This window comes from Pelodiscus sinensis, chromosome 5 (assembly GCF_052426305.1).
Source record: "Pelodiscus sinensis isolate ZL-2025 chromosome 5, ASM5242630v1, whole genome shotgun sequence".
Taxonomy (NCBI): domain Eukaryota; kingdom Metazoa; phylum Chordata; order Testudines; family Trionychidae; genus Pelodiscus; species Pelodiscus sinensis.
The window spans coordinates 81,744,668-81,763,768 of NC_143056.1; the positions used below are offsets into that span (position 1 = coordinate 81,744,668).

Consider the following 19,101-nt stretch of genomic DNA (forward strand, 5'->3'; position numbering starts at 1 on the left):
CCACAGCAGAAACCACAACCAGTGGCTCCAAGACCCCTAGTATCAATGAGATCTGATTCCACTCAAGATGACATAGAAGACTTAGAGGAGACCCAGGAAGATGATACTCTTCCCCCGACTCACCTGTCTTGTGCAAAACCCCCCTCTTGCATAGGAGCCGTTCTGCTGCTATTTTCAAGGAAGGAGCAGTGTAGACAGCTCCTTCTTGTGCAAAAGCCCCTTCTGCAAAATGGCGGCTCATTAGGAATGCAAATGAGGCACGGCAATGAATATCGCCGTGCCTCATTTGTATATTGTATTGCGCAAGAAAGCACAGTGTAGACAAAGCCCAGTTACTGCACAAGGTGTGTAATCTCTTTTCTGGCACTTCCCAAGAACTACACCTTCTTCTCCTACCACCTAAACTAGAATGCCACTTTTATAATATGTTACACTGACGTTGTTACGTTTTCTCCTTATTTGTATTTCCTCACCTTACTAATGCTAAGGAGTCTTTTTCCAATAGGTCAGTATATCATTGATCTTAACATATTATCATATGTGTCAGTTCATTACCATGGGCTTTTTGTGGTTGTCTATTACATTTATCCTACCCGGTTATTCAGTCTGGACTTGACCTGGTTATTTCAGGTTTTTCTATGTAATGATGTACCTGCTAAGTTTGAGGGTATTCTTGGAAGTTCCTATACCATGGAAAGTTACTCTGTTATCATCATCTAGCTAGGTGAATGGTTCCAAACATATGTGAGCTAACTGTGCTGTCTGGGTGAAAGGTCCCAGACAAAAATACTAATTTTTCCTTAGCTCAACATACAGGACGTGACCTGTAAATCTCTTGTGTTATAACCAAACTGCCAATGTAAACCTACCATAACTTATTATAATAAATATATAATCAAAACCATAAGGAAAACATAAATTTATATACCTATAGGCAAGCAAGCAGGTTAGCCCTATAGGCTTCAACAGGAGACCCTACATTCCAAGATCAGAAGGGACCATTGTGATCATCTAGTATTGGCGTATGTGAAAGGGATGTTTCCTTGGTGTGTTTTGTATATGTCTGATTTCCTGGCATAACATTGCTCTTTCTTCAGTGAATTGATTAATCACTGCATTGGCTAGAGACTCCTGAGACATGCAGCTTTACATGGTTTGTAGTGCATATGGCAGGCTTTGCAATTGGCTGTGGAATCAGAATGTCTTTTCTTTGGATAAGTATTGTTGGCTTATTGCAGTAATAGTCATACTGGAACAAATCCACTGGCCCTTTGGGCCCAGTATTCAGTAAAGAGAGATTTAGAGGAAGACAAACTCCTACAAAACCTCTGATGTACCTGATTGTCTGTACAATGCTATGACACAAAAGGGATCACTGGAATTTCTTTGCAAGCCCAGCCACAGAATGGCAGGGCCTCTGAGAGGCAGCCAACCTAAATGAAAATTTATAATCAATAATATTTCTGCACAGCTGCTGCCTTGACTTGGTAAAAGGTGTCTTCTGTTAAAACATGGGTAGGATGGGGCCTCCTGGACGATCTGTTTATTCTGTTACCCTTGTTTTAATTTATTGGCAATACAATAGCTCAATGACAATATTTAATGAATATGCACTTATTCCATGAACAATTGTATTAATCGTTGTATATAAGTTTTAGGGGAGATGCTTTATCCCACACTTGCACCAGTTGCTCATAAATATTTTGAAACTTTCAGAAGATCCTAAAGGAAAAGAATATGTCCTGGGCATCCCACATGTCAGCTGGCAGTTCAGTGGTATGCCCCAATGCTGGTCTGTGCCTGGATGCTCATGACACAGGTTCTGGAAATCAATAGCCCTGCTACACACATGCCACACTTACATTTAGACCTTGGGTTTGTATAAATTCCGAGATTAAATCATAGTGCACATTAGACCAGAGAGAAGCTATGAGGGTAGGTAAGAAGCTATGAGAGTAGGGTAGGTGTGTGCATCTCACCTGGACCAACAGGTGCTGCAAGATGTTGTTATAGGAGAAATTGAGAAGGCCAACCTGCAGATATTTCTTGGAGCCAGTCGCCTCTGCAGTGGGCTAAACTTTGGAGAACAGACGTAGAGCATACTGAGCATCACTTGCAGGTTTCCTTTTTTAATTCCCAGATTTAGCAGCATCTGCTCTGAAGGCGGCTCTGGAAGGTGCCTCACCTTGCAGCTCAGTAGAAAATAGAAATCTGTTAAATAATACTCTATTTGGAAGCATATCCTAAGCATACAGAGTCCTCTGCAGCCTGCCAAGTAAAAAGACAGACTTCGTAAAGTCACAATAAGTAACAAAGCTGCTATTATTTTTCATGTTCTTTTATAAAGTTTTTGTCTTAATGTTGAATTCCCTGGGTTTAAGACCTATTAGATAAGGGGATTTTTAAAATGTGATTTAATATGTTTATATGGGGCTGAATCATTTATTTAGTTGTAAAAGAAGTAGGATCAGTCTTAAGTCACTTCCTTTATCCGTGGTTTCAGTCCTCCATGAAAGGGAGAAAAAACAATGTAAAAAATTCAAGCCCTTAACCATTCCTTGGTGAAATGTGTTGAAACACAGGCTGTTATTTTGGTTTATACAAGACAGCAAGTGGGGATACAACCATAACCTAACAACTCGGCATGAAATTGGTTGTCCAGTCAAACCCTCCACCTAGTGGCATACCCTGAGTATTTTGAGTCCTGCATCTTTTCTGCATTCTTAGCATTGCTCTCCTCAAACCCTAGTAACTCCTACACTGTAACTTACGAAAGCATGAATATGTTTTAAAACACAAAAAATCAGCATAAAGCAACATCTTGTTTGGGAAGCCACCAATGCTTGAAGTTATTTACAAGATAGAAGAAAGATGGAAATTGAACCAAACCCTTCATCCTTTGACTATCCAGGTAAGGACATCTGGCTATTCCCTTTGTTTTAAGCAATTAATCATTTATATAAAGTTGCTTTTATTTTTTTAATTTTGATTAGTGGCCACATTGTTAAAGTCCATTGGGACAAGATAGCTGTCCCAGTACTGGAGGGAATTCACCAATTCTGGTTGCATTGGCAACATGTACCATGGGGATTAAGACTGCAACTCTTTGATCCCTTTGTGCTCTCATCTCTGGAAGAGCCTTCAAACTGAAACAGAATGAAACTGCTTCCAAGCTTTCTATTTTGAAATGGGTAGACTCTAGGGCTCTGATGAAAAACTCTGAAGCTCAAGCTTTGTGTGTTATTTACCTGATACCTTTTACCAAGTCAAAGTAGTCACTGTACTTCCAGAAGGGCAGTAGATATTTGGGCACAGGGTCCTGGATTCCACTGCGATCAGTAAATCATTGTGTAGTCTCATTCCACCACAGGTTGGTTATACCATTACATTCAGCAACCTGCCAATAGTTTTTCTTCTCTTAAAAAATGTATGGGTCCTATTCCTGTGTAGCTACCTAGGTACTGTCTCTCCATTTTGAAGACTTGCCCGTTTAATAGAGCTCCTCTTCTCCTGAGTCATGGTTTCCACTGAATTCTATTAGCTCCCTTATTTATAATGCAATATACAAATATGCAGGGATTTGGCCTGCTTTTTTCTTTTCTTTTTAGTTTTGAGAAATGTTGCATATGTTCTCTTTGATGATCCCTACCCCTCACTTTTCTTTCTAGGAGATAAAAAATTGCAGAGAGAAAAGTCAGAAAAAAATGTGGAAAACCAAGAGGATATGAGAGGCCCCCTCCAGCTCACCACTTTAAAGCAAGGGAAGAGCCCATACAAGCGCAGCTGTGATGAGGGGGAATCCCACACCCAGATGAAGAAAAAGAAGATAGATCTCATCTTCAAAGATGTTCTGGAGGCTTCGCTAGAGTCAGCAAAGCGGCTAGAGCCCCAGCTAAGTGCAAGCACACCCCTTTCTATCAGAAAGGCATCGAAATACCAGGCCGAAGACGTTTTTGAAAGGTGTGGAGCTGCCATTCGGCATAGCTCCCCAAACTTCAGAAGAAATCAACATGAAGGTGAATGGAAGGTTCCCCATGGTTCATCTTACAGTGCAGCCAAAGAGATGGGCCTCCTAGAAGATGAAGATGAAGAGCCTCTGTCACTCACGGCAGACAGCCCGACTGAGCTATCGCTAGCATCAACTCAAGGCAACTCACATGAAATCCCCACAACTTCCTTCTGTCCCAACTGCATACGGTTGAAGAAGAAGATCCGAGAGCTGCAGGCTGAGCTAGACATGTTAAGATCTGGCAAGTTATCTGAGCCACCTCTTGTACCCCCTCAGGTACCTGAGCTCCAAGAGTTGTCTGACCCCACAGGTAAGTCATGCAGAATTAGAATGTTCTTCACACCTGCTTAAGGAGAGTAATGGAGTTACTGTCTGCTGCATATATTTAAAAATGTTTTATCCCGAATATCCCTTCTGAGGAAGGCCTTGTTTTGTGGAAGTCTGCTGACTAGGTTTTGCAAGGGGCAGAAGCAGTTGCTGTGGGTAGACTAGGAAGACATACTTTGTGTAATGATGACATGCACTGTTTGTTTCCATTGTAATCAATACACTGTCAATAAATAAAAAAAAAGGAATTCCAGTGCAGCTGGTTTGTTTGCTGTATTTTTGACATATTCTTTTTTTCCAGCAGAAGCGCCAGGAAGCTCTGCCTGAAAGTCTGAATGACTTGAAACGCTGAGTCTCAAATATACCAGCTCACTGCATGTGTGTAAAGTGTAATGAGTTTTTGGCCTCCTCTGGAAGTACTCATTGCTTACTCTATTGCCTTAATGCAAGCACGTGTCCCTTTCTGAAGATATGTTTAATTTCCTCCAGGAACGTACCGAATTTCTCTCCCGAAACAGTGTGCAGTATACCTTATGCATCGTGCTAGTTGCCAAAATGTCATACCGTTCCTTTTTTGTCCAATGTGGCCTGATGTGTAAGATTTATTGGGAATTATGTTGATTTTTCTTTCAAAAATTATAGTCAGGGGACCAAACTGTACTACTGGTGTGCAACCAATGAAGTGTAGAATTTGGGCCAGTTGTTTAGACAAATTTTTGTGTTATCTTTTGAATGTTTGCTGCATCTCTGAACTTGTAAATATCTTTTCTTTTTCTTCTAAGCTTCTGAAAGCATCATCTCTGTTCCCACAATCATGGAGGATGATGACCAGGAGGTGGACTCTGCTGATGAATCAGTTTCCAATGATATGATGACTGCTACAGATGAGCCTTCAAAGATGTCTTCTGCAACTGGCAGGAGGATTCGACGCTTCAAACAAGAGTGGCTTAAAAAATTCTGGTTTCTGCGGTACTCCCCTACGTTGAATGAAATGTGGTGCCACGTCTGCAGGCAGTACACGGTGCAATCCTCTCGGACTTCAGCCTTCATCATTGGCTCTAAACAGTTCAAAATACACACTATAAAGCTTCACAGCCAGAGCAACCTCCACAAGAAGTGCCTGCAGCTCTACAAGCTCAGGATGCATCCAGAGAAAACGGAGGAGATGTGCCGAAATATGACCCTGCTCTTCAACACAGCCTATCACTTGGCTCTGGAAGGCAGGCCTTATTTTGACTTTCGACCTCTTGCAGAACTACTGAGAAAGTGTGAACTCAAAGTGGTGGATCAGTACATGAATGAGGGAGACTGCCAAATCTTAATCCATCATATCGCCCGGTCTCTGCGAGAGGATCTGGTAGAACGTATCAGGCAGTCTCCTTTTCTCAGCATCATTCTGGATGGTCAAAGTGACGATTTGCTTGCTGACACAGTAGCAGTTTACGTTCAGTACACAAGCAGCGATGGACCTCCAGCAACTGAATTCCTGTCTCTTCAAGAGCTGGGCTTTTGTACAACAGATAGTTACCTCCAAGCATTAGACAGGGCTTTTTCCAGTTTGGGAATAAGATTGCAGGATGAGAAACCAACTATAGGCTTGGGAGTAGATGGTGCTAACATTACTGCCAGCCTGAGAGCCAACTTGTTCATGACAATCAGAAAGACTCTGCCTTGGTTGCTTTGCTTGCCCTTTATGGTACATAGGCCCCATCTAGAAATTTTGGACGCAATCAGTGGGAAAGAGCTTCCATGTCTGGAGGAGCTGGAAAACAACTTGAAGCAATTGCTTAGCTTTTATCGTTACTCTCCCAGGCTGATGTGTGAGCTGAGAGTCACTGCTGCCACCCTTTGCGAAGAGACAGAGTTCTTGGGAGACATCCGAGCAGTGAAATGGATCATAGGGGAACAGAATGTCCTCAATGCACTGATCAAGGATTACCTTGAAGTTGTGGCCCATCTCAAAGATGTCAGTGGTCAGACCCAAAGAGCAGATGCTTCTGCCATTGCGTTGGCTCTCTTGCAGTTCCTTATGGACTACCAGTCAATTAAATTGATCTATTTCTTGTTGGATGTGATTGCTGTGCTTTCACGCCTGGCCTATATCTTCCAAGGTGAATATCTCCTTGTGTCACAAGTGGATGACAAAATAGAGGAGGCTATCCAGGAGATCAGTAGGCTGGCAGACTCACCTGGAGAGTACTTGCAGGAATTTGAAGAGAACTTCCGTGAAAACTTTAATGGCGTTGCTGTGAAAAACCTGCGGGTGGCTGAGGCCAAATTCCAGTCAATCAGAGAAAAGATCTGCCAGAAGACCCAGGTAATCCTGGCCCAAAGGTTCGATTCCCGTAGCCGGACATTTGTGAAAGCATGTCAGGTGTTTGATCTTGCAACTTGGCCCAGAAATACCGAGGAGCTCATGAACTATGGAAAGGAAGATATGGTACAAATATTTGAGCACCTGGAAGCTGTTCCATCATTTTCAAGAGAAGTTTGCAGAGAGGGTATGGACACCCGAGGGAGTTTGCTGATGGAATGGAGAGAACTTAAGGTGGATTATTATACCAAAAATGGTTTTAAAGACTTAATCAGTCACATTTGTAAATTCAAACAGAGATTCCCACTTTTAAATAAAATAGTTCAGATCCTCAAAGTCCTTCCCACCTCAACAGCCTGTTGCGAGAAGGGGCGCAATGCCCTGCAGAGAGTGCGCAAAAACAACCGCTCTCGGCTCACTCTGGAACAACTTAGTGATCTTTTGACAATTGCCGTTAATGGGCCACCCATTGCCAACTTTGATGCCAAGAGGGCACTAGATAGTTGGTTTGAGGAGAAGTCGGGCAATAGTTATGCACTGTCTGCAGAAATGCTGAGCAGAATGTCCTCCCTTGATCAGAAGCCGATGCTGCAGAGCATGGACCATGGCTCTGAATTTTACGCTGATATTTAGGAAGGAATGCCTCCAATTCCAAAAGCTGTTGAATAATTTTTGTAGTCTATACGCTAAACTTTGATATATTATATAAAATATATATATTATATATATAAAACTCACACTGAAAATTAAAAGTTAAGATGATGTGCGTCTGATAGAAGCTAAATGGAATTTTAAGAAAGAGACAATATTTGAAATTTACTGATGTCTCCAAACATGGCAGCTGCAGCGTAGGTGGCAACATTTCATTTGTCAGAAGCATGTGCTGGGGCCATACTCTACATGTTCAAACCTAACAGTCAATTTATAAGCTACATGACGGGTCTTTGTCAACCTCCTCCTCACGGTTGTTTTTCCTTGTGTGTTTGTGAGTGTGTGATGGCATTGGGGGTGGGGAGGTCTCCTGCCTTTCTTGTCATTTATCTAGTTTAGTTAATGAGCCATTTGAGCCCTTCATTGATGGCTGTCTGATTTCCAACAGAACAACTTGTGCATGTTTTGGGGGATCCCTCCCCAGCTCCCCAACTTTACCTTGTTTTCTTGTTTGGAAGTAGAAGCTTTATTCACTTATTTACGGTGTGGGGTCCCCCACACACACACACACTTTAAGAACAAATATATCAGCTAAACTGTGATGCCCCTTTCTCAGTACTCCCCACTGGTGGGCTGTCGAGTAAGGCAAAGTTTTCAGCTCCCCTTGTGATAACCCCATTACTGGTCAGACATATTTTAACAATGTTTTGTGTGGACTGTAAGAGAGCATAATAGAGAAGACATGGGGAGGTTTTTTGCATTTATATTTTTTATATTGTAGGAGATAGACTGTACAACTGTTCATTCAAAACCAGAGCTGCTGTGGAAGTGAGACAGCCTCTCCATCAGAAGGTGGGGATTTTGGGGCTGAAAATTATATTCTAATTTGCATTATTTATACTCTGTCTTCATAATCATAGATTGTGGTGGTTTTGGTTTTATTTTTTGAATGAGTAAGAAAAGCACCTGTTCTAATTCTGTGGCAGGGTATATCAATGCAAGATCTCTATCTTGGGTTATAATCAAGTGATGCTGTCTTTTTTAAAGGTTATATATTCCCTTGTGAGCAAGGTGACATGTATCAAAGCATGGCAGAATGGCAACAAAAGGAAGAAGAATACTGTACTTCTTCCTGTGAAATATTTTTCCACAGGAAGTCCCACAGAAACCTGGAAGTAGCACTTTCACCTTGAATCACAAATTATATTTCTTTTAACGGCATCACACATTCACACGATATCGCTTCAGGTTAGAAAAAAAAAAGGTGCAAAAACTCCCCAGATGCTAGTGCCTCACCTTGCTGATGTGACATGGGTAGTACCAATCTGACCAGAGCATCACGGGAGTTGAGACCGTGTTGTCCGGAAAAACCAGGCTGACATGTTTCCAGTTCCCGGAGTGACACATCTTGTGCCAACCTGTGGTGTTTGGAAACATGACTGTGGTGTCAGCAACACTGAACCTTTCCTTTTTACCGCTAACCTCCACCCTTGGTCTTGGTGCTAAGATATCTCTAGAACCATTGCTGCTAGTTGATAGTTTCATTTATATATAAATATATATATATATATAAAATTATTTTATTTTTAAAACTTTTTTTGTTTTCAATCATGATGTAGCATGTTTTAAATCACTCTCTCTTGGAGTCACTTCTACTGCCAGGGTTTTCTCACTGTCTTCCCCAACAAAACACACACTTCTGCCTAGATCCCACTGCGCTCTTCAAACTAATCTGTGTTTGACATCAGCATGCAGGTCAGGTGGACATACGTGGCAGAGCCGCTGCATTCTAGCTCAGCTCCAAAGCCCAAGGGAAATGGCAGAGCTTGTTTGTCTGACGGGTTTGAAAGTGCAGCCTGTCTACCCGTACATTGCCCCTTATGAGGTGTGGTATGGATTGGCATTGGATGCTGTTTGGAACACTAATTGTGGTGACTCCCCGTGTTCCTTGCCCTAATTCTGCTGCACATACTATACAGCAAAGATGTTTAGCTGGTCACTTTTGAAAGGGTTAAAATAGACGGTGGAGTCTCTGAATTCAAACAGTGATAAATCAGAGCGAAGCAATACAGTCTGCAGCACTTCTTCCTTTCTGCCCCTGCCATTCCCCATTCAGCATATGGAATGAGTGTGCTAGTGCAGATGTGCAAGTGTGAGCTTCATAGGTAATGTTATGTAGTATAAATCCAAATCACCGTTAAGAACCAGGAACTGGAATATTTTCCCCTGGAATCCCCTTAGAAATCAGCAAGTGAGTCAGATCATGACATTATGCCATATCAGCACAAGGGAAGGCAATATAATACCTGGCAAATAAACAATAGTAATAAACTGCCTTGCATCAGGATGACCTGTCTACCCAAATGAGCAGAGCTCTAGACCAGAGGCCAGTGGAACTGTACAGACTCAAACAGTTTGGTCATAAGAAGGGAAGTCCTTGCTAGAGACCCAATATATTCTCAGCCATTGCTAGTCTGGAAAGTAAAAAAAAAAAAAAAAAAAAAAAAAAAAAAAAAAAAAAAGCCCCAACTGCTTAATGCATGATCACATACCATCAGATCAATATCCTCTAGGGGGCTGTTCTGCCCTCTTTCTTAATTAAAAAGTGAGAAGATAGAAAATGAAGTCCCCAAAAGAACCACTGTACCACTTCTGAACTGTGAGCTGTAGCTGGATAATGTGAACTGGCATGCTATTACAGGAGGACCTTGGGCAGGGAATTGCAAGGAAATTCTCTTTCTTATGACATACAGATACCTAGGAAATCTGCAACGAAGTGAATGGTGACAGTAGAAAAGGTGCTTGCTATAGACTGGTGTGAAGGAGACTGTAAAGATAGCTTCCCCTCTCTGCTTTTTGTGCTCAGCACAAGCATTTGGAAGATCCAAGTATCTCATATTACTCGCCATGAAAAATCGGTGTAGTCTATTGACAATAGAATAAGTTATTTGGCCCACAGCCCTTTTTCAAACTGGAGCTGCAAACTCCATGGCTGTCTTTCTGGAAAGTTAGCTTGTGGCCCATCCCCAAAACAGTTTTTAAATAGTATAGCTCACCTGCTCCTTGTTCAAACACGTGTTAAAGCCACACAAATCCCATTTACAACTTCGACCCTGAATGTCCTTACTTTCTAATGTTCCAAAATTGTAGGAAGGCGGATACCACCAGAAACTGGTTCAAAAATTGCTCTGGTGACTGTTACCTTTTTGTTTTCAAATATAGTTGGTCATTGGTGACACCTCTCGTAACAAGTTCTCAACACTAGAATGAAGTGTGCATAGTGTTGCTTTCTCTCCGTTCTGTCTGCAGATCAATGATGGCTTCTCTTGCAAAAAATGCCACATTTGTGTGTCAGAGATAGACGTAACCCACAGTGGTTGGATCTGCTGATTTCTGTCAACTGGAAAGGCAAGAGATGCCTCTTATTTAGCTATGAAAAGCAAAGCGCATTCAGTTTGATAACCAGCTGACTCTCACAGATATTTTTCATTAGCATTTTTTTAACTATACGTTTCTCACGCAGGCAACAGAGGTTGAAATGTGCTGGGTTGTAATGATGACTGAGGGACAGCAGAGGGGGCCAATTCACAACACTTGTTGGGTTTCAGTGTAGCAGTAGCAGCATCACATACCGTTCATAAATCTGGTGGGGGTAGATGTAGACATCTAGGACAGATTCCTCTGGAGGTGGGGAAATTAATGGCATCGGGATTAAATTATTTCCCTCCTGTTACATTTGAATCAAGAGACAATTGTTTTGAATGCGTTGCTCATGGTATCTTGAATGTCTTCAAGAGAAAAGAAATAATGGGTTTGTTAATCTTTGAATGAGCTTTGCCTTTTTTCATTTCCATCTACTTTAAGACAGCTGACCGTGAATAGCATGCACTTCTCCAAACCCTTGGCTGTGTAGCCCTTGGAGGGTTTGATTGCCTAATTCCTACCCTCTTTTTTCTCAGGCTCCTCTACTCCTTTATCCTGTTTGCTGGAAGATGTCCAGATGTTTTCTTTTACAGAGCTTTCCAGTGGCTGCATGAAGTCTAGGCCTCCTGGCCTCTAGGCTGAATGCAACAGGGACAATCCTAAAGGCACAGGAAACCTAAGCTCTTCCTGTTCTACCAAAAGTGCAAGGATTACAAATGCTTGCTACAAGGATCATACACCAAACATGCAAGAATGTCTCTAAGAAGGCATTGTCCTATAATGTTCTGTGCATTAAATCTTGAATTGATCTCTGTGGTATGCAGATGTATTCCTTGCATGTTTGGTGATATGAGTTCTCAGATGCTATTCAGGTTCGAAATATTTTTTTAACCCCCAATGCAAACTCAGCCAGTTTGCCACTGTGGGTTTTTTAAGTTACATTTCTTGTTTAACTTGTTAATATTGTTATTTGCTTGGCAATGGACAGTTTGCTTGGCAAACATGCAGTAACATCTGCTTTATCCAGATTCCTCTCTCAACCTCATATAAAGAGGTCATAAAAGTAAAGAAATGGTACGTTGATTCCCCCAACCATTGTACTGTCAAACCAGTAATGCCTATGCAATTCCTGTCTCCCTTGGAGACATGTATAATGTGTGTGCATGTAAGCTAATGTATGTATACAGTACCTATGCATACAGACTATATATTGTATATATGCACATCCCAGTACATTTTCACACAACATAAGAAATAAAAATCACATGACTATATATCTATAAATAAAATCCTATATATTTATATATTTCTATGTTTTCAATAGTTATAAACATATAATATAGATATAGAATCAGTTGTCCTTGTATAAACCTGACCCTGTGTTCTAGTATGAGATACATAACACAGAAGACTAGGACTTCAGTACAGCTTTAACCTTATGCTGAGGGGGCCTATGTTTGTGTGAACTTTGCTGTGGTTAGAACAAGGGGGTTCTTACTTTGTATGTTAAATAAGGTGCTAAATAAGGCCTGTGGAGCTGTACTCTTGGGACTGTGTCTTGGTGATGGAAAAAGGTGAATGCCTTTGTCTTTTAGATAAGCATACTATATCTCCTTTGTATTCACGCTTGGGCTGATCCATATCTCACTCCTTTATGCACTTTTCTCTGTCTTCATGGACAGGTTTGATGACTAGGGGTCTGAATGCAGTGACAATGTGGTTTTCTGCTTCACCTAGTTGGCATTCCTTGTTGGCTACTGACATGCAGTAAGTGGGACCTAGTGGTCTTCAGTAACTAGCCCAGTGCAGTACAATAGAATCTGTTCATATGTAGTATATTTCACACACAGCAACAACCAACGTTTTAGAAATGGGGTTAGAATAAAACAAGAATGAGAGAAAATACTGAGTTGGTGCAGTTGTTCTTACATAGTCAGAGATGGGAGGATGTATGGAGAGAGAGTACAACACAAGAAAAGACCATGAGTGAGGAGTGAGTATGTTCATACCGAACTGGGAATCACACCTGCATTTCTACCAAATTGAGCAATTAGGCCACTTCCCTATGAGTGCAACTGCACAGATGTTCCTCGTTGACTACTGTGTTTCACCAAGAGCAGCTACTTCTCTGTGGTTAACTAGCCTGGCTGATACAGACGACTTTCTTGGTGGAGAAAGGAATTAGTTGGCTAAATGAGGTACACTGTAAATGACACACGGGGGACACTTATGCCAACAGACAAGGTGTGTTGATGTTGCTGAGTTGAGCCATTCAGGGAGCTCAGTCCCTCACCTCCTCCCTTGACAAGAAGAGTAAGATCAATCTTTTTGTATGAATGGCAGTTCCAGATGAGGACTTCTTGGTGGATCCATGCCACAGCTTCCATGGATTGACATTTGTGGGATGTGTACTGACATTCGCACCTCTTGTCTCTCTTCCTCTCGCCATGCACCATTCCTGCTGTGGACAGAGCAGTGAGTATTACGCAGCCCTGGCTCCATGGTGATGCTTTTGATGTGTGAGGCAGGGCAACCAGAGCAGCTATTCTTTCGAATGTAAGAGGCTCATGGCTGCTCCTCCCCAAGAGGGAGCAGTTGTAACTTCAAAGGAGGGGAATGGAGATTTGGCTTTCCAGCTCCAGAGTCAGCCTAGCAACCACTTAACTTCTTACATTTGTTTTAATTTTTAATTTCTTTAGGGAGGAGGAAGAGTTCAAGGCATTTTCGTTCTGACCATTGAGTGACTAGTTACACTGGTATTGCACTAGCAGATGCTGTGCAGACTTTCCTCATGCCACCTCATTCCCCTGCTATTCTGGGCCTCTCTCTCCACACAACTCCGCGCTCATATGCCCCAGTCACAAACCTGCCTTTTCTGGGTCTCTCCGAAGAATGGCTGCCAGTTGTGACCCAGTAAACACATATAGCAGAGAGAAACTTTATCAGTTCCTCAGGAACCTCATGGATAGTCCACCCCCGGCCACTTTATGAAAAAGCCACTGACATTAAACTCAGTTAGCAAACCAATCCACAGTCTACATGTTGCCCATAGAGTATTTCCTGCCTGGCATTGGAATCCTTTATACACTGCACCTCATGTACAGAATGCTTACTGGGCTGTGCAGGGGAACCACTCCCATATACTGTACTATATTGTGATTGGAGGGCTATTATGGTTCCTACCATTCAGGCAACTTCAGAGTCTCATCACCCATTTAACGCAATATGTTTTTGTTTATCTTCCTACAGAAAATAAAGTCTTTACCTTCCCTCCCCCTCAAAAGCACAACCCTGCTGAACTGTTTGTGTCAACCACATACACAAAATAAGAGAAAAAATATCTAGAAGTTTATTATTACATATGTATTAATATGTTAATATCACACTTTCAGAGAACATTAAAATGTTATTACTTTGCAGACTATGCTTTATAGTACCTGTGTGAAAGGAGCTAGGACACTGGATACGAATAGAGCTATGTTGATATATCATAATATGTACACGAGAACTTTCCTTTTGTCATATTATCCTTGTAATGTAAGATGATTGTTAATAAAACATTTAAATTTATCAGGTTGAGTTAGTCTCTCTTTATTTTCGTAGAACTTAATTTCCTAAAGGGAGGGACACCTAAATTTCCCCCAAAAAGGCCTATTTTGCAACTTGCTAGGAGGGACTAATCATTTGCATTCAGTCAGTTGCTTCTTGAGGATGGTCTGCAAAGATGCTCCCCTTATGCTTCTGCATCACTTCAGCTATCACACAGTCTCTCTGTATTTGCTTTATGGAGTGCCCCTGCCTTCCAGTCATTCAGCCATAGTTGGCTAAATGGTGAGATCCTTTGCCTCAGTCACACTGGTGCTTTTTCTAAGTGGTACAGTTGCCCGCTTAGCTGTCTTGCCACACATTCCCAAAAAGTTGGCTGGATTTGGTTTGCAGAAGAGAATCCCATTTTGGATTTTCCACACTTCCAAGGTAGGGGATACCAAGCTCACCCACCCCCAAAAGAAGTTTTGTTTTATATCAAGATTCTCCTTTTAAATTGGTGTATTTTTTGCATGAAGGTTCAGGTAAGCAGAGCAACTTTGTGTGCGCACATTCATATCAGTTAAAATAACTGGGCAAGTTTTTTAAGATACAGGTGTTTCCACCCAAAGATTTGTAATGGTTTAAATCACTTTTTAAATTAAGTGCAAAGTAATTCACATTGAAGGAAAAAGTTTACAACTACTCATGCATATTTCTGGGTTCTGATTAGCTATAACAACTAAAGGCAACTCCACACTTCAGAATGAAGTTGACCTAAGTTTGACTGATGTACAGTCACCTCAGTAATTGAACTGGTTTTACACATTTACACTATGCTCCTTGTGTTGGTGGTGCCCTCCTCACCTGCAGCGCTAGTACCAATTTAACTGGAGAATTGTGGGACAGTTTCTGAAAAGCAGCAACATTCGCTGTAAGCAATGCAATGTCTGCTCTGACACTGTGTTAACCTAACTATATTGACTTCAGTGCTACACCTCTCACAGAGATGTAATATTAGTCAGATGAAGATTATTAGTTAGATAAAGTTATTAGCATAGTGGCCAAGCTGTATCGGTGGGAGCTATCTGTGATTATAGATGCTTGTAGAATTAGGTCAAATTAAACTGCCTTACATTGATCTAACTCAGACCAGAGCCAAGTAAAAAGACCTAGGTATCATTGTAGAGTTTAACAACAATAAAAGGCAGCAAAAAGGGTGTATAAAAAACTGGCTAGTAATTTTAATACCATTATATAAATCAATGATATACCCTCACCCAGAATTTTGTATGCCATTCTGATCACCCGGTCGTAGGAGCTATTTGAAAGAGTCCACAGCTGGACAATGTCAGTGATCTTCCCAGCCTTCTTTAAACAAAGAGATTGAAAATATTGAAACTATTTATTTTGGTGAATAAACAAATAATGATCATATAAAAATAATTGCATGGAGCAGGTAATTCATGCACTTGTGTTTATCCCTTCTAAAAAAAAGGCACTCTAATGAAGGCAAAGGGGCAGCAAATGTAAAACTACAGAAAGGATACAGCTACACTAGCTCGTTAGTTCAAGCTAGGTAGGTAATTTAAATATCCCGGGCTTCATTTGCATGTTCCCGAGCGCCGCCATTTTTAACCCCCCCGCCCCTTTGTCCAAACTCCGTGCCCGCAGCTACACACTGCGCGGACTAGGTAGTTCGAATTAAAGATCCTAATTCAAACTACCGTTACTCCTCGTGGAATGAGGAGTAACGGTAGTTCGAATTAGGATCTTGAATTTGAACTACCTAGTCCATGCTGCGTGTAGTTCAGACTAAGGGGAATTTAAAAATGGCAGTGTCCGGGAACATGCAAATGAAGCCTGGGATATTTAAATTCTGGGCTTCATTTGCAACTCCGCTTACCCTTATTATACTACCTAGCTCGAACTAACAAGCTAGTGTAGACATACCCAGAGGGGTTACTTTCTTACACCACTGCTAGATCCTAGATTAGATGGACTACCACCCTGATTGGTCTGGACCTGTTTTCTTTCTGAATATTTGTCTAAGGCCGTGTCTATGCTACAGAGCCCATAATGGCATTGCAATGTTGTTGTAGCTATGCTGACAAAACCCCATAGTGTAGATGCAGCGTACACCAACAGAATGGGTATTTCCACCCGTCTAGGAACAACTTCCAGAACAAAGTTGGCTAGATGGAAGATGGAAATACTCTTCTGTTGCCATAGCTACAACCACACTGGAGGTGAGGTTGGCATAGCTATGTTAGTTGGAGGTGAGGGGAATTGTTTTTTCATATGCCTGATTGTAAAACAGTTTTGTTGACTTTAAGTGTTAAATAAGCCTAATTTCTTACTTTTGAGTCAGCATCTTGGTATATGGTTTCTCTAGAGAAAAGACAGGTACTTATTAGGGATGTTAGATATCAATTAATTTAACAATTATGTAACCACATGAAAACTTAGTGGTTACACACTTATTCGATAGTCCCCAGGGGCAGGGCCAGAAGCCAGTGTACTCCCAGCCCCACTCCTGGCGAGCCCCCAGCCACCCTGCGCTGCTGCCTCTGTATCAGAGGCAGCAACGTGGAGTGACAGGCAAGAGTGTCTGTGAGAGGAGCTGGTTTAAAAAACAGCTCCCCGCACAGATTGGCTCCCACCTGCTGCCCCTGTCCACAGGAGGCCCAAGCTATGGAGCACCCTATGTCCAGGGTGAGCCCAGTCCCTCTGTGGACAGAGGTTGCTCCATGGCAGCCTCCCCTTCCCCTCCCCCCACAGTGAGCGTGGGATGAGCAGCTACATGGGAACCAATATGCACTGGCAGTTGGTGTGAAAGCCAATTTCCTCCATGTACTGGCTCCCACCTTCCACCCTCACCCTTGGCACTGTTTCCTTTCTGTCAGGCACCAGCCTCTATCAGGCAGCTCCACAGGATCCAGTGATCATGGGGAACCAGCTCCCCTGCTGCCTCTGTTTGGGTACGTCTACACTTGCTCCCTATCTCGAGATAGGGATGCAAATGTAGCCGACAGAAATTGCTAACGAAGCAGGGATTTAAATATCCTGTGCTTCATTAGCATAATCTCACCCGCGCGCTACTCTGCTCACCAGCTGATTCGAACCAGCAAGTGCGCTCCAGGATGCATTAGTTCGAACCAAACCCCTTGGTTTGGACTAACATTACTCCTCATTTTTTGTAACAAACGTTACTCCTATCTCGAGATAGGGAGGAAGTGTAGACATACACTCCCCCTCTTGCTGCCTGTGAGAGGGTATGTAGTCGATAGGATTAACCTATAAGCCCAGGCATATCAGTTAATCATGTAGTTGACTACACGCTGATATCCCTAATACTTAGGCTATGTCTACATTGGCAAGATTTTGCGCAAATACTTTTAACGCAAGAGTTTTTGCGTTAAAGTATTTGCTCAAGAGAGCGTCTACACTGGCATGTGCTTTTGCGTAAGAGATGTGCTTTTGCGCAAAAACATCCGTGCCAGTGTAGACACTCTTGCACAAGAAAGCTCCGACGGCCATTTTAGCCATCGGGCTTTCTTGCGCAAGAAATTCATGTTGCCTGTCTACACTGACCTCTTGCGCAAGAACACTTGCGCAAGAGGGCTTTTTCCTGAGCAGGAGCATCATAATTCTTGCACAAGAAGCACTGATTTTTTACATTAGAACATCAGTGTTCTTGCGCAAGAACTCGCGGCCAGTGTAGACAGGCGGCAAGTTTTTGCGCAAAAGCAACCACTTTTGTGCAAAATCTTGCCAATGTAGATGTAGCCTTACTGTAATACTGCCTCCGTGAATATAGCATTCCAAGTGGATACCCACCTCTCCTAGGAGTTTGGGAATTATCTTCTTCTAAAGCTTATCAGTGCTTGTATCTTGCTTTAGGGGAAGAGAGGGAGTAAGTTTTTTGTTTCTTCCTTTAGTCCCAATTTTGGATTATCCTGTCATCCTTGGAGCTTCATGTCCTGCACAGCACAAAGAACTGACTACAAAGTCTGAAGTGCAGCATATATGCCTAGAGTGAGCCTGGATCATACTCTGTTCCACAACAGCTGCCATCAGGGGGTCAAAATTATTTGAGAAGGAATTCCACCAATTTTACCCGAAGGAACAAGGATCATGATACTGTTTCACTGGTGATAGCAATCTAACAGCTCAGAAGCTTTCCCAATATACTCATCTAGTACTTTGTATTTGCAAAGCTCTACCTCTATAAATAAATAAGTGCCAGAATTTTCAAAAGGGGCTGCTGATTTGGGGTGCCTCTGTCTTAGGCTGTTGCAACCTGAGACACTTCAGAGCTTCATTTGCAGAGGTGATTCCCTTCCTCCCCCAGTTCTAATAGAAGTCAATGAGAGTTGCAGCTGCTGAACACCTGTGGAAATTGAGGACAACTGGGTCTCAAGCTTGGCCTCCAGAATCAGAGACATCCAAAATCAGTGGCTACTTTACAATATTTTGGCATAAGTGACTTTGTTCAAGGCCACCAACAATCCAAGTGTTACATTAATTTGCCTTTCTCTGGAGGCTTTTTCCTATGCATCACAAAGGTTTGAGTGGTTTCTGTAGTGCAGTAGTTATCACCTTTGTCTAACATGCAAAAGATCTGTGGTTCAAAACCATGCAAAACAGTGCTGCCTGTGCTTGTAGCTCCTTTCTCTGATGTTGTGAAGGCCAGGACTTTTAACAGGGTTCAAAAAAAAGTAGGTAAATTCATGGAGTCTAGGTCAATCAAGGGCTATTAGCTAGGATGGGGAGAAATGGTGTCCCTAGCCTCTATTTGTCAGAAGCTGGGAGTGGGTGACAGGGTGGGATCACTTGATGATTATCTGTT

At 42.1% G+C, this 19,101-nt stretch overlaps 1 protein-coding gene across 2 annotated transcripts in view; it reads left to right on the forward strand.

The window, feature by feature from the left end:
- Window positions 1-14,294, forward strand: part of PRDM11 (PR/SET domain 11) — a 73,449-nt gene extending 59,155 nt beyond the window's left edge. The window contains exons 7-8 of one of the 2 annotated variants that reach the window (XM_075927543.2): window positions 3,669-4,319; window positions 5,119-14,294. In XM_075927543.2, the coding sequence (XP_075783658.1) occupies window positions 3,669-4,319; window positions 5,119-7,283 (2,816 nt within the window). In that variant the 3' untranslated portion in view covers window positions 7,284-14,294. The remainder of the gene's footprint in view (window positions 1-3,668; window positions 4,320-5,118) is intronic. The other variant, XM_075927544.2, reaches the window with a different exon arrangement.
- Window positions 14,295-19,101: the final 4,807 nt, after the last annotated feature.